At 43.7% G+C, this 15,931-nt stretch overlaps 1 protein-coding gene across 3 annotated transcripts in view; it reads right to left on the minus strand.

Moving 5' to 3' along the window:
- The window catches only part of UBE2G2 (ubiquitin conjugating enzyme E2 G2), a 35,162-nt gene that overhangs the window by 11,487 nt on the left and 7,744 nt on the right, over positions 1–15,931 (minus strand). The window contains exons 1-3 of one of the 3 annotated variants that reach the window (XM_063659639.1): positions 11,780–13,357; positions 7,496–7,531; positions 7,356–7,401 (exon numbers count right to left, since the gene is read on the minus strand). The exons of 1 other annotated variant lie outside the window; for it this stretch is intronic. In XM_063659639.1, coding sequence (XP_063515709.1) covers positions 7,356–7,396 — 41 coding nt within the window. In that variant the 5' untranslated portion in view covers positions 7,397–7,401; positions 7,496–7,531; positions 11,780–13,357. Of the gene's footprint in view, positions 1–7,355; positions 7,402–7,495; positions 7,532–11,779; positions 13,358–15,931 lie in introns of those variants that run through there. One more of the 3 variants, XM_054468537.2, reaches the window with a different exon arrangement.

The following is a 15,931-nucleotide window of genomic DNA, read 5'->3' on the forward strand; positions in this document are numbered from 1 at the left end:
TCATGACCTACTCTTTCGGAGCTGAGCTAAGGACAAGCATTGGATTAAGCATCATGACGACCCTGCTCTCTACACAGGAGGCACGCTCGCAACAGCTCAGACTGGCTTGCTGTCTTGTGGGTGAATTAGATACAAAAGCAAATATTGAAAACACCCATGGCCTACTCCTAACTGACTAGCAATTCTCCCTCCTCACAAAGGACAACTGCCTTGTCACTGTCCTCCCCCAGAGCTGTGACCATTCCTCAGCAACAGTGTGGGTCACTAATAAAGCCAGAGAAAAGCGAAGATCAGCCTCTTCTGTCTTTCCACACTCAACTCAAGGGAGAGATTGTTCTTCTTTGCATTGCCTTTCTAACACTTTTTACTTTCTAGATAAGAGAAGCAGCAGGCAGGTCAGAGTGCCTTACGGAGCACCCAGGGCAAGTGGGTGCCCTGAGCTTCGCCAGCAAGCGGTGTTCCAGGAACTGGTGCGCTCGCCACTTCAGCTGCACGCGAGTGTTGGGAAAGCCGACTGCTTTTGCTGCTGTTCTCTTTATCAAGTTTGTCACAGCACATAGACAAAAAGTCTCCAATGCACATGTGACAAAGAATTAAAATAACAGAGAATGCATACTCATCCATCAGTATTTAAAACCTGAAGTGGATAACTAAGGGACGATGGCCCTCCAACAGCTGGAGCCAGCTCAGCTGGAGACAGAAAGGGCAAACTGCTTCACGGGCACCCTCCACTCTGGGGGAAGGATCCGCACCTCCCTTACACTACAGAATCGACAGAGGGCACCCAGCAGGAAGGGCATAAGGGTGCCTGGCATCTGAGCTTGGGTGCATCTCCTTCCGTCAGTCCCTGCTCTGCAGTTCAGCAAAAGCTTCTTGCCAATGTTCCCACCCCACTAATGCCCGGGACAGCAGGACCAAGGTGGGCTGCACACACAGCCCCTACACTGGGCACTTTAAAAGCCCTAGGACACCGGCTCTGCTATGCCAGGTTGTGCTTGTTGCTGTGCCAGGCAGTGAGGAGTTAAACAGAAACTGATCCCAATACCCTCATAGCAAGAGGACGAGGCTGTAAGAAGCCATGATTCGGGGGAAGTGCCTTCCTGCACTTTCCTCCAGCACTTGGTCTCCACCAGGATGACATATTTGACCCTCACACCCCCACAGCAGGGCCCTGGCTCTGGTTTAAACCCAGAGATCTCCTGTGTTTCCTTTCTGTTTTGTGGTGTTCTAAGCACCCCAGGCGATGCTCAGGTAGATAACCAATGCTAAGAACTGCTGGGAAGAAAAGGGGGAACATTTCCATTTTATGAAATCATAGTAGGGGCAAATATAGCTTTTGCTCCATATAATTATTTTCATAGTTAAACCTGTCCAAAAGGCATCTACAGCCATACCCTAATTATTTTTTGCAATATAGATGTTTCTTAAAATTTTTAAATCCAATATATTTGAACTATAAAGTGTACTAAATAAGTTCATCAATTATAAGAACTTTATAGTATATTCTAACATAGACAATCACTTTTACAACATAAACTTTGACCTTATTTAACTAGGAAAATATAAGAATGTTGGAAAATATTCAAATATAGAAGTATACAAAATAAAAAGCAAATACCTCCCTCACGCCCCTTCCCAAAATCACCTCCTTGAGGTAACCAGAGTTAACTTTGGTTATTGTTCCAGCTTTTCTCTGTGTGTGTATAAATTCACATACTCTAATCTACAAAACTGGATTTCTAAAAATTCAAATGTATCATGGCATTGCTGAGAATTTTAAAACACCTAAATAGAGACAGTCCATGTTCATGGATTAGAGCACTCAGTATTGATAAGATGGCAATATCCCTCAAACTTATCTAAAGATTCAGCGTAGTCTCAATCAAAATCCCACCAGGCATGTTGTAGAAATTGACAAGCTGACCCTAAAATGTAATGGAAATGCAATGGCCCAGTAAACAATCTTGAAAAAGAACAAAGTTGGCGGACTTAAATTTCCCAATTTTAAAACTTACCATGAAGCTACAGTAATCAAGACAGTGTAGTAATGGCCTAAGGATAGGCATAGATCAATGGAATGCAATTCAGAGTCCAAAAATAAATCCTTGCATTTATAGTCAACTGATTTTTGACAAAGGTGCCAAAATTCTGCAACAGGGAAAGAACTGTCTTTTCAACAAATGGTGCTGAGACAACTGGATAACCACATACAAAAGAATGAAACAGACTCCCACCTAACTCTATACATGACATTAACTCAAAATAGATCAAAGGCCTAAATGTAAAAGTGAAAAAACACAAAACTTCTACAAGAAAACATAAGAGAAAATCCTTGCAACCTTGGGTTACATACAACACCAAAAGCATGCTCTATATAAGAAAAAAATGCAAAATCACACTTCATCAAAATTAACAACTTTTTAGTTTCAAAAGACTCTATTAAGAAAACAAAATGGAGAGTTGCAGATTGGAAGAAAATATTTAAAAATCCTATGTCTAATGAAGGACTTGTATCAAAATATATTTAAAAAACTCTTACGTCCCACCAACAAGAAAACAACCTAATATAAAAATGGGGAAAAGTTCTGAAGTTCACCAAAGAAGACACATGAATGGCCAATAAGCCCATTAAGAGATGCTCAACATCATTAGACGTCAAGGAAATCCAAGTCAAATCTGTAAGGAGACCCCACTTTACACCCACAAGAACAGCTGTTATCAGACAACAGCAGTGTTGGTGTGGAAGTGGAGAAACTGGAATGCTCATACACTGCTGCTGGGAATGCAAAATGGTGAGCTACTCTAGGAAGATAGTCTGATAGTTTCTTAAAACATTAAACGCAAATTTACTCCACACCCCAGCAATTCCACACCTCTGTATCTGGTCTAGAGAAATGAACTCCATGTCCACACAGTGTGACATGACAAGTGTTTACAGCAGCATTGCTCAAAAGAGCCAAAAAGTAGGAAGCCCAAATGTCCATCAACTGGGGAATGGAAAAGGAAGGAGCTGCTGATACCTGGTTTAACATGGATGAATCACAAACACGTTCTGCCAAGTACAAGAAGCCAGGCACAGATGATTAGACAGTGTATGATTCCACACATAGGAAAAGTCAGAAAAGGCAAATCTATAGTCAGAGGAAAGAGCAGGGATTGCCTGTGGGTTGGAATGGGAACTGACTGCAAATAGGCATAAGAATCTTTTTGGAAATGTTCTAAAACTGGAGTGTGGTGATGACTACAAAACTCTAGAAATTTACTAAAACCACTAACTTTTATACTTAACGCAGGTAAAACTTACAGTATGTAAATTATCTCAATAAAGTTGTTTAGGCTGGGTGCTTTGGCTCCTGCCTGTAATCCCATCACTTTGGGAGGCTGAGGCAGAAGGACTGCTTGAGGCCAGGAGTTCGAGATCCGCCTGGGAAACAGAGCAAGACCCCATCTCTACAAAGCATTTTAAAAACTAGCTGGGCGCGGTGGTGTACACCTGTGGTCCCAGCTACTTGTGCGGCTGAGGTGGGAGGATTCTTTGAGCCTGGGAGTTTGAGGCTGCAGTGAGCTGTGACCAGGCCACTGACCTTCAACCATGTCTCCATAAGAAAGAGAGGGGAGGGAAGGGAAGAAAGGAGTGGAGAAAGGAAGAGAGAGAGGAGAGAGGAGAGGAGAGGAAGGAAGGACGGACAGACGGTTCCAGACCTGTTATTCTAGAATCCGCCTTTTCCATTTATATTGTGTACATCTTTCCATGCCAGGATGAAAATTCCACCTGAACTGTTTTACAGCTACATGGCATTACTCTATATAGATGCTCCATAAATTATGTGGAACAGTGATGTTTCCTTTTTTATTATTATTACTGCAATGAATGTGGCAATAACTTCTTCACATAGGGATCTTTGTAACACTTTTGTTGAAGAAAATGCTATGGTGAGATTACATACAATACAAATTATAAACACCTATTTTATTATCTCGGGTTTATTTTAGCAAGGCATAATACTGCCAAGAGATGCTCTGTGACAGTCTTCAGTCAACAAGAAACCTGGACATAAAGGGAGGCTGCTGTGCCCCTGACACTTGCCCCCAGTGTGAGAAGGGCTCCTGGTAGAAGAAGTGGCAGCCTGGGAACCCTCAAGCTGGCTGCCATGAGCCAGCTGGAGAACCTGGGGGCATCCATCCACCAACTGGGCCTCAAACACACCATTCAGTAAAGGAAAGTCCTTCTTATTTCACCACAGCCTCTAGAACCACTGGTCTGGGGAGGTGACAGCAGTCAGGCATGAACCAGACAAGAAGGTCACCAAGCCAGCTGATTTGGGAATGCTGGGGCAGGAAAGAGAGGACAGCAAGGGCCAAGGGACTCCACGCCTTGTCTGGCCACTGGGGATGAACAGCTGTCTAGGACTCCTTCTGTCCCACATAGTGCATCAACGAAAGAGGGCACTCACCCTCTCTGCAGCTACACCCCCATCACCGTGGCTTAGTGGCAATGGGGTCACAGGCCATGGACCCTAGAGCTGGGCAAGACCTGTAACCATCTGTCTAGAAGATGCTGATAAACCTCTCTGTTTTGATCCAAATAAGTCAAAGAGAGGCAAAGTGACTGGGCCAAGAGCAGCAGGCCATGTTAGCAACCACAGCCACGGTGGCCACATCCCCTGGTGTGCCGCCATCCCAGCCACGCTCGATTTGATCGCAGGCTCAGACTCCACCATGAGCTTGGCAGGGTCAACAGAGTTATTTCCAGTGTTTAAAGACGCAGCCTGCAGACTCTCATTATTTAGTCCTCTCATTCACTAATCTGTTCTATTCTCCATCCTAATCCCTCAACCCTGATCTTCCAAGGTAAAGATTTCAGTGCATCTTTGACATGTCTGTATCCTCAGACAAGGGCCCTAATATATAAAAGGCACTTAGTATTTGTTGCTTAGATATCTAAAATGACATTTTCTTCACTGGCCCTTAAGGCAAGCACAACAGCAAAAACCAACAGCCATTCGACTTCTGTGAGGCAAGCCCGGGTTTTAGAAATACTAGGGTAGAGAGGCAGCCCTGGAAGCCATCGAAGAATAAAGAGAAAAAGAAGAAACTTATCACCAAGGAGCAAAGACTTAGCCAGATGGCTGCCAAAATAGCAGGGTGAGACAAATCAATGGGAGGACAGTTAATTCCCTAATAGGCGTTTTAAGTGCACTTGTAAACGGCCTCTTGTTTGTGAAGGGTCTGGAACAGGACCAAAACCCACAAACTCATTAGGATCTTCAAGCAGGGGAATTCCAAACTAATGCAAAAAGCCTTGTTCAAACATAGAAGTGCTCTACCTAAAAATAGTTCTAATTACTTAAGACAGGTTTTCAAAATATTGGTTTAATTTTATACTGTTTATTTAAAATTGGTAATAGTTACCCTAATCGATTTTTAACAATGAACATTTTTTTAAAACCACACTGGACGGCTCAACTGTTCCTTTAATGATCTTCCAAATAGGCCTACTGAGGAGCCAACACTCCCCAAATACTGCAGACGCGACAGGCGCCTTCAACCTCTATGCATAGACAGGCCTCTCGCCACTCTGGGCCCCTGCAGCAGGCGTGCTGCCCCACTGGCATGAGTGCAGGTGCGCCTGCGTTAACACATGAAACAAGCAGGTTACACATCAGTTCATGTATATGATCTCCTGCTTCTACAAAAATAAAAAGAGCTGCCCCGATACAAATACACAGCCCCACAGTCCACTAATGAGGACAGCCCAGACTGTGGGACTCACCATCCATCTCATAACTGCCTTGGGGGCCACATTACACACAAACACAGATTCCAGAAACCTTCAGACACAGAAAAAATGTGTGCCATAGGCTCAAGCAATTAGGATATTACAAATGATCAGGAAATGGCAGGCGTGCTGTACCATCTGAATAGTGTTTGATGATTTTTTAAAAACATTTTGTTTATCCAAAATACTAATTTTCATAACAATTTAACCTCCACAGACAACACTTAGCTGCAATCTGTTTCTCAGACCAACCCATAGAGCATTAAGAATTAATGTGATCCAAGCAACTGGCAAATTCCAAAAGCATAATGAAGTTTAAGGTCACATCAAGCCAGCGCTCACACTTGTTTCACAGCCCTCACTTTTCCGGTCCTTGCCCTCTAGAGCACTTCTCAATGCAACAAAATCCAACCCGAGACCTTGCTGCAAATTAAAAGACCTCACTAATGAGAAAACAAAGACTGGGCTTGGCACGGTGGCTCACACCTGTTATCCCAGCACTTTGGGAGGCCAAGGCAGGCGGAACACCTGAGGTCAGGAGATCGAGACCAGCCTGGCCAACATGGGGAAACCCTGTCTCTACTAAAAATACGAAAATTAGCCGGGCACGGTGGCGGGTACCTGTAATCCCAGCTACTAGGGAGGCTGAGGCAGGAGAATCGCTTGAACCCAGGGGGCAGAAGTTGCAGTGAGCCAAGGTCGTGCCACCGCACTCCAGCCTGGGCAACAAGAGCGAAACTCCATCTCAAAAAAAAAAAAAAGAAAGAAAGAAAAAGAAAAGAAAAAAAACAGAAACTGATTACAAGTTTCAACTTCCTAAATTTTATTTAACCTCACTTTGCTGAAAATACACTAAGAATGGCCAAAAATTGCACATTGAAGGTAGAAAGAAGAAAAAGCAAAGTCAGTCAAGGCCACAGAACACTCTAAAATCAGGGGTCCGTGTGTTTCTCTTTCCAAGCAACGTCACCCTAAGTTAAATGCCATGAATCCCAGAACCACACTGCTCACTTACTAAGCCATGTCTTGGGTCAGAAAGAACGCAAGGCCAACAAGCCCACACAAGGCAACAGAAAAAGGAGATGCAGCACAGGAAGATACGAACTGGGAGGAAAGGAGAAGAAAAAGAAGTCCTGGCCCAAAGGCAGGACAGGCAAGGCTGCGCTAACATGCCTGGTGTGGTCAGACACATCTTTGAGGACCCTTTTCTCGTCAAAATTTCAGACCTGAAGGGACTACTTCTGGAAGCCAAAGCCACCTATACCATTTGAGGTTATTTTAACCACGATCATACAACATTCCAAAATAGCCACCTTAAAACTCTCAAATATATAATACATTTATTACATAATTATAACTAAACCTTTGATTGGCTCTAAGGAAACACTCATTTCTTTTGGATCAACGCTCAGGTTCTCTGCTTTCAGACCAGCAGCCTAGAAGAGAGCTGGGCATTAATGGAGAACTTAGTCTTTTTTCCAGCTGATGCTTTTGGACACAGTCACACTGCTGATGTTATTCTTACATCTGACTTCCAGCAAAGCCCTAAAAACTAGTACACCTAAGATTAACTTACATGATCAATGCCTCCCATTCAAAAAAATTCTCTTCATTCATGGGGCCTGTAGGGTGAGAAAAAATTTCACAACATTTTAACTTTGAAGGAACTTTGACAATTAAAAGTAAATTATAAGGAAGTTAACTTTGGTACCTTACCTGCTACAATTCCTTCCGGAGGATTCAGTGTTAATTCTATAAAATTAATAAGTAAAACCATTACCAAACAGAATAAATGTTACATTGTCATTTTAACAAAACACCTTTACAAAATATATAAGCCTATAAACCACAGAATATGTGTATTAACAAGTGAAAATTCTGTTTGCCCAAAGTGAATACCTAGTACAATAACGGTTCTGATAACGACTACACACAACAGTTTGTATTTTTTTTTTTTTTTTTTTGAGACGGAGTCTCACTCTGTCGCCTAGGCTGAAGTGCAGTGGTGTGATCTCAGCTCACTGCAAGCTCCGCCTCCCGGGTTCACGCCATTCTCCTGCCTCAGCCTCCCAAGTAGCTGGGACTACAGGCGCCCACCACCATGCCCGGCTAATTTTTTGTATTTTTAGTAGAGACGGGGTTTCACCGTGTTAGCCAGGATGGTCTAGATCTCCTGACCTCGTGATCCGCCAGCCTTGGCCTCCCAAAGTGCTGGGATTACAGGCATGAGCCACCGCGCTGGCCCAAATATTTCTTTATACCAACAAAACATAGACTTTTCTTTTTATTTTTATTTTTACAAATGCAAAAGCAAACATAAGGGGTAAACTGTCTTTCCAAACTGTTCCCGCTGGTTACTTTGTTGTTTAGTTTTGAGACAGGGTCTCACTCTGGTTGCCCAGGCTGGAGTGCAGTGGGCATAGTACTGGGGAAATTAATAAAACAGTAAGCAAACATACAGAAAAAAAAAAACAATGAAACCAAAAGGTGGTTCTTTGAAGAGACAGAAAATTAATAAATCCTTGCCAAATAAATATAAGGTATAAGGACTGAAAAAGAAATAAAACTCATTATTCACAGATGCTATGTCCATATACACAGGAAAGCCCAAAAGAATCTAATTAGTAAAAGTGAGTTTGGCACAGTTGCTGAATATGAGGCATATATATATCTTTCTAAAAGATATATAAAAATGCAAACAAGAATAGCCAAGACACTATCTTTAAAAAGAATAAACAGAGGGCCGGGCGCGGTGGTTCACGCCTGTAATCCCAGCGCTTTGGGAGGCCGAGGCGGGTGGATCACCTGAGGTCAGGAATTCAAGACCAGCCTGGCCAACATGGCGAAACCCCGTCTCTACTAAAAATAGAAAAATTAGCCTGGCATGGTGGCATGCACCTGTAGTCCCAGGTACTTGGGAGGCTGAGGCAGAAGAATCACTTGAACCCGGGAGGTAGAGGTTGCAATGAGCCGAGATCATGCCACTGCACTCCAGCCTGGGTGACAGAGCGAGACTCCGTCTCAAAAAAAGAAAAAGAATAAACAGAAAGCTTCATCTATGAGTTACCAAGCCTTCCTTACAGAGCTATGGAAATTAAGGCAACGCAGCACTGGCTCAAAGTTAAATTGAACAATGGGGCAGAAGAGAGAGCCCAGAAGCATACCTGTGCCAACACAGACCCTGACTCGAGGGAACACAGAGCTATGGCCCAGAGGCAAAGGGCAGTCTTTTCCATGAATGATGCTCATCTCTAAGACCAAAAAAATCAACCCTTCCCCATCTCACACCACATATAAAAATCAAAATAGGTAAGAAGAAAAATGGAGGCAGAGTTGAAAAGAGCCACTGCCAGAGTCAACACGGATGGTGCTGTGGTCCAAACGCTTGCGTCCCCCCAAAATTCCTGTTGAATCCTAATGTATGTGGTATTGGGAGGTGGGGCCTTTGGGAGGAGATTAGGTCAGGAGGGCAGAACTCTCATGAATGGAGTTAGTAAGAAGAAACGAGAGATTTGCCTCTTGGCCATGTAAGGGCACAAGGAGAGGACAGTCATCTGCAAACCAGGAAGACAGCCCTCACCGGACTTCCCAGCCTCCAGAATTGGGAGCAATAAATGTTTGTTGTTTAAGCTCCCTGGTCTTTGGTATTTTTTTACAGCAGCCTAAACTGACTAAAACAGATGGCAAATAAGCCCATGAGAAAATGCTCAACATTGTGAATCATAAGGGTAATGCAAATTAAAACCACAATAAGATACAGCTCAATAGCTTCAGCATTATCAATATCTTTAGTCACAGAAGAATGGCCAAAATTAAAGACTTAAACTGCTGGCAAGTTTAGCAAGTAGATCTCTCATGCACCACTGATGGGAACGCAAAATGGTTTGGTTACCCTTTGGGAAAGAAGTTTGACCATTTCTACTAAAATTAAATATATATTGACTCTAAGACCCAGCAATTCTACTGGGTCTTATGTTGCCATAGACTTTTGTGTGAATGTTCGTAGCAGATAAATTCGTAATAGTCCCAAACTGGAAACAACCCAAATGTCCATTGCTATGGTTTGGCTTTGTGTCCCCACCCAAATTTCATCTTGAATTATAATCTCCAGGTGTCGAGGGAGGAACCTAGTGGGAGGTGACTGGATCATGGGGGCAATTTCCTCCATGCTGTTCTCATGACAGTGAGTTCTCATGAGATCTGGTGGTTTTGTAAGTGTTTGAAAGTTCCTCCTTCGCTCTTCTGTCTTTCTTGCCACCTTGTGAAGAAGGTGCTTGCTTCCCCTTCGGCTTCTGTCATGATAAGTTTCCTGAGGCCTCCCTAGCCATGTGGAACTGTGAGTCAATTAAACCTCTTTCCTTTATAAATTACCCAGTCTCAGGAAAGTTCTTATAGGAGTGTGAAAACAGACGAATACAGTAAATTGGTACCAGGGGTACTGCTATAAAGATAACCTGAAAATGTGGAAGCAACTTCAGAACTGGGTAGCAGGCACAGGTTGGAACAGTTTGGAGGGCTTAGAAGAAGAAGGAAGATGTGGGAAAGTCTGGAACTTCCTAGAGATTTGCTGAATGCTTTTGACCAAAATGCTGATAGTGACATGGACAATGAAGCCCAGGCTGAGGTGGTCTGAAAAAGAGATGAGGAACTTCTTGGGAACTGGGGCAAAGGTCACTCTTGCTATGTTTCAACAAAGAGAATGGTGAGATTTTGCCCCTGCCCTAGAGATCTGTGGAACTTTGAACTTGAGAGAGATGATCTGAAATTGGAACTTGTGTTTAAAACGAAAGCAGGGAATAAAAGTTTGAAAACTTTGCAGCATGATGGTGCAATAAAAAAAGAAAAACCCATTTTTTGGAGAGAAATTCAAGGCAGCTGCAGAAATTCACATAAGTAACAAGGAGCCAAATATTAATCACCAAGACAATGGGGTAAATGTCTCCAGAGCGTGTCAGAGATCTTGGCAGCAACCCTTCCCATCACAAGCAGGGAGGCCTAGGAGGGAAAAATGGTTTTGTGGGCCAGGCCCAGCCCCACCGCTACTCTGTGCAGCCTTGGTACTTGGTGCCCTGTGTCCCAGCTGTTCCAGCTCCAGCCATGGCTAAAAAGGGCCAAGGTACAGCTCAGGCTGTTGCTTCAGAGGGTGCAAACCCCAAGCTTTGGCAGCTTCCACGTGGTGTTGGGCCTGTGGGTGCAAAGAATTCAATAACTGATGTTTGGGAACCTTCACCTACATTTCAGAGGATGTACGGAAACACCTGGATGTCCAGACAGAAATCTGCTACAGGGGCAGGGCCCTCATGGAGAACCTCTGCTAGGGCATTGCAGAAGGGAAATGTGGGGTTGGAGCTCCCAGAGTCCCCACTGGGGCACTGCCTAGTGGAGCTGTGAGAAAAGGACAACCATCCTCCAGACCCCAGAACGGTAGATCCACCAAGAGCTTTGCACTGTGCACCTAGAGAAGCCGAAGACACTCAATGCCCACCATGAAAGTAGCTGAAGGGGGTGGGTGCGGGAGGGCTGTACCCTACAAAGCCACAGGGGCAGAGCTGCCCAAGACCATGAAAGCCACTCCTTGTATCAGTGTGCCCTGGATGTGAGACACAGGGTCACAAAGGAGACCATTTTGAGCTTTAAGACTTAATGACTGCCCAGCTGGATTTCGGACTTGCATGGGGGCCTGTAGCCCTTTGTTTTGGCCAATTTCTTCCATTGGTAATGGGAGTATTTAGCCAATGCCTGTATTTCCATTGTATCTTGAAAGTAACTAACTTGCTTTTGATTTTACAGGCTGCTAGGCAGAAGGGACTTACCTTGTCACAGATGAGACTTTGGACTTGGACTTTTCAGTTAATGACAAAATGAGTTAAGACTTTGGGGGCCTTGCTGGGAAGGCATGATTTGTTTTGAAATGGAATGGTTTTGAAAGGAACATGAGATTTGGGAGGGGTCAGGGGAGAAATGATATTGTTTGGCTTTGTGTCCCTACCCAAATCTCACCTTGACTTGTAATCCCCAAAGTGTTGAGCGAGGAACCTGGTAGGAGGTGACTGGATCATGGCGGCAGTTTCCCTCATGCTGTTCTCGTGATAGTGAGTTCTCAGGAGATATGATGGTTCTATAAGTGTGTGGCAAGTTCTTCCTTGGCTTGCTCTTCTCTCTCCTGCTCTTCTCTCTCCTGCCACCTTGAGAAGAGGTCTGTTTCCCCTTCTGCCATGATTATAAATTTCCTGAGGCCTCGCCAGTTATGCAGAACTGTGAGTCAACTAAATCTCTTTCCTTTGTAATTACCCAGTCTCAGGTAGTATCTTTATAGCAGTATAAGAAAGGACTAATATATCAATTAATCATTTAATGAACCCACAACCTTGTGTAGAACAAAGCCTACCCAAGGAAAAATTATTTCACTCAAAATGCCACTAACACCTGCTGAGAAGCCCTGATCCAGGGAACAGAGGTCCTGAAGAGACCTAAGTGCTGTCACAAGGGTGTACTGACACCCAGCAGTGAGAGGAGGCAGAGTGGCAAGGAGGGGCCAGCAAGGCAGGCCAAAGGCAAGTGCTGGCCCCAAGGGCCAAGTGCATTAAACATTTCAGGGGCGGGTGGGAACTGCATGTGAATGAGGTCGAGTACCAAGCCGACTAAGACCTTGGGTTTCACAGACACCCCCTGATGGTCTCCCTCTGTGTCTCTCCATGTGGAGTAGTAGATCAGGAGAAGTAACCACAGAACCTAATTTGCCAGGCTTCCTACACCCAGTCATCTCAAATCTAGTCCCATTCTTGTGTCTCCAGCCAAACCGCCTAATTATAAGAAAAAAATAACAGATTAAGGCAGATAGACTGTAAACTGCTAAGCAGGTGGGGTGCGGGAGAAACACAATGTCAGTGGGCAACTAAGTAGAGGCCTGGCAGCAGAACACACAAAAGTTTTACAAATCACTTTCGTGGGACCATGAAGAAGAGCTCGTACCAAAGAGAGCTGGCTTTATTCTTCATCTGGAGTTCCCCTTTGGCACTCCCCTGTGTGACACCCTCCCTTAGGGAGGGGAAAGGGTGGTCTAAAAACTGCAGCTCCAGACCTGCTCCTGGCGATGCAGGCTCTGCACAGAGACCTGCCCGGGTGTGCGCTGGCCTTCCCGCCAGCTTTGTTATTCAACAGTGGCCTCTACTGGTCAATAAAGAATTGCAGCAAATGAGTTCAGAGGCTGGAGAGAATGGTTCTGGACACTTGATTTTTTCCATTTTGTTTTTTGCTTCCAAAGCATATACACGCGTACACAAAATAATATACAGTTTCATGTTTACTGATAAGAAACAAGTTCAAAAAAAGAGACGAATCTTGGTATCAGGGAAATTTTCAGAGGCCATTCCTTGCCACTTAAAATAGTGGCTTAACAAATAGCTACCACACAAAGTGAAATATAAATTTAACCTTTGACCCAGCAATTCCACTTCTAGGAATCCATCCCACAGATAACACTGGCAAAGATAAAAGATGTATACACAGGCTATTCATTTCAGGACTATTTGTAAAAACAAAAAGAAATTAAAAAGGACTCAAATGTCTATCAACAGAGGACCAGTCAAATTATGATACATATACCAGTGGGGTACTTTGCAGCTATAAATACCTCTACATGCTAGTACAGAACAAACTTCAGGACATATTACATGAAAAAAAACAAGGTGGAGAAAAGTGTGTAACTAGGGCCTTTAATGAGGTAATTAAAATTAATGTGGTCATTAGGATGGACCTTAATCCAATCTAATGTCCTTTTAAGAAGAGATGAGGACACAGGCATAGAGGACAGGGCCTCAGAAGAAACCAGCCCTGCCCTATCCTTGATCTTGGACTTCCAGCCTCCAGGACTATGAGGAAATACATTTCTGTTGTTTAAGCTGCGCCCAGCCTGTGTGGTAGAGCAGCCCTAGCAAACACAGTGCTGAAACAACTGCACTGCCGTTTACAAATAATTTACAAATCAACCTTGGCCTTTATCTCACGCCATATGGAAAACTTTGATATGGATCCCAAACCTAAATACAAGAGCTGAAACTATAAAACATCTAGAAGAAATCATAGGAGAAAATCCTACTGCCACCTGACGTTTGGCAGTTATTTCTTAAACATAACACAATAGCAAGAAATATTTTAAAAGTCAATAATTGAATTTCATTGAAATAATAAAAACCCTCCTTTTTTTGTTTTTTTTTTTTTTTGAGATGGAGTCTCGCTCTGTCACCCAGGCTGGAGTGCAGTGGCGCGATCTCGGCTCACTGCAAGCGCCACCTCCTGGGTTCACAACACTCTCCTGCCTCAGCCTCCTGAGTAGCTGGGACTACAGGTGTCCACCACCATGCCCAGCTAATTTTTTGTATTTTTAGAAGAGAGGGAGTTTCACCGTGTTAGCCAGGATAGTCTCGATCTCCTGACCTCGTGATCCGCCCACCTCAGCCCACAAAGTGCTGGGATTACAGGCGTGAGCCACTGCGCCCCGCCAAAGAACTAAAACTTAAGAAAATCAACACAATTCTGAAAGAAGCAAAGACTCAAGTCACTTCATCAAAAAAGACATATGGATGGCAAATAAACACATGAAATGATGCTCAACATCACGAGTCTTATGGAAATGCAAATGAAAACCTCAGTAAGGGCCCGGGGGCGGTGGCTCACGCCTGTAAATCCCAGCACTTTGGGAGGCAAGGCAAACTCCTGAGGTCAGGAGTTAGAGACCAGCCTAGCCAACATAGTGAAACCCCGTTTCTACTAAAAATACAAAAATTAGCCAGGTGTGGTGGCACGCGCCTATAGCCCCAGCTACTTGGGAAGCTGAGGCAGGAGAATTACTTGAAGCCAGGAGGCAGATGTTGCAGTGAGCCGAGATCATGCCATTGCACTCCAGCCAGGATGACAGAGCGAGAGCACCTCAAAAATAAAAAATAAAAAATAAATAAATAAATAAAACAAAACCTCAGTAAGACTGCTATACACCCAATAGAATGGCTAAAATTTTTAAAACTGGAAGGGCGCAGTGGCTCACAGCTGTAATTCCAACACTTTGGGAGGCCAAGACAGGCAGATTGCTTGGGCCCACGAGTTCGAGACAAGCCTGGGCAACATGGTGAAACCCTATCACTACCAAAAATACAAAAATTAGCTAAGTGAGGTGGCATGCGACTGTAATCCCAGCTTCTTGGGAGGCTGAGGTGGCAGGATTGCTTGAGCCTAGGAGGCAGAGGCTGCCGTGAGCCATGACTACACCACTGCACTCTAGCCTGAGTGACAGAGTGAGAACCTGTCTCAAAAAAAAAAAAAAAGAAAGAAAAAAGAAAACAAAAAACAACTGGCCACGCCAAGTGTCAGCAAGGAGGTGGGGCAATGGGAACACTTAATACACTGCTGGGAAATGTGAACTAGAGGAAAACAGTTTGGCCATTTCTTTAAAAATTAAACATACACTTCCCATTATAACCCTGGTTATTTACACAGGAGAAATAAAAGCATATATCCACAGAAAGACATGTACACAAATGTTCACAGCAGGTTTATTTCTAATAGCCTAGACCTGGAAACAATCCAAGTGTCCACCGACAGGTAAATACATACACAAATTGTAGTCTATCCATGCAATGGGCTACTACTCCGCAATAAAAAAGAACAAAATACTGACAACAACACAGATGAATCTCAATATAATAATGCTGAATGAAATAAGTCTGACAAAAGGAAGGTACAAAACAACCTTCATAGTAGGTGAAAGTAGATGGGTCACCACCCGAGAACCGGGCAGAAGAAGGGAGGAAGGGAGAGATGAATTAAAAAGGGGGCAGGAGGAAACTTTTGGGGATAATAGACACATTCATCACCTTGACTGTGGTGATGGTTTCATGGGAATACACACATATCACAACTCACAAAATTCTATGCTTCAATATGTCAGTTTACTGTACATCAATAGTACCTCAAAGCCTTTTTTTTAAGGTGGCTGGGGAAAAAGACAGTATAAAGGCTAAAAAGACGAAGCACAAACAGGGATAAAATAATTATAGTATATACAACCAACACAAGATTAGGGGTACATAAAGGAATGGGAATATATAAAGAACTCCTACAAGTCAATAAGAAAAAGACAATTCACGTAAAATTGGT

Source organism: Pongo pygmaeus, chromosome 22 (assembly GCF_028885625.2).
Source record: "Pongo pygmaeus isolate AG05252 chromosome 22, NHGRI_mPonPyg2-v2.0_pri, whole genome shotgun sequence".
NCBI lineage: Eukaryota > Metazoa > Chordata > Mammalia > Primates > Hominidae > Pongo > Pongo pygmaeus.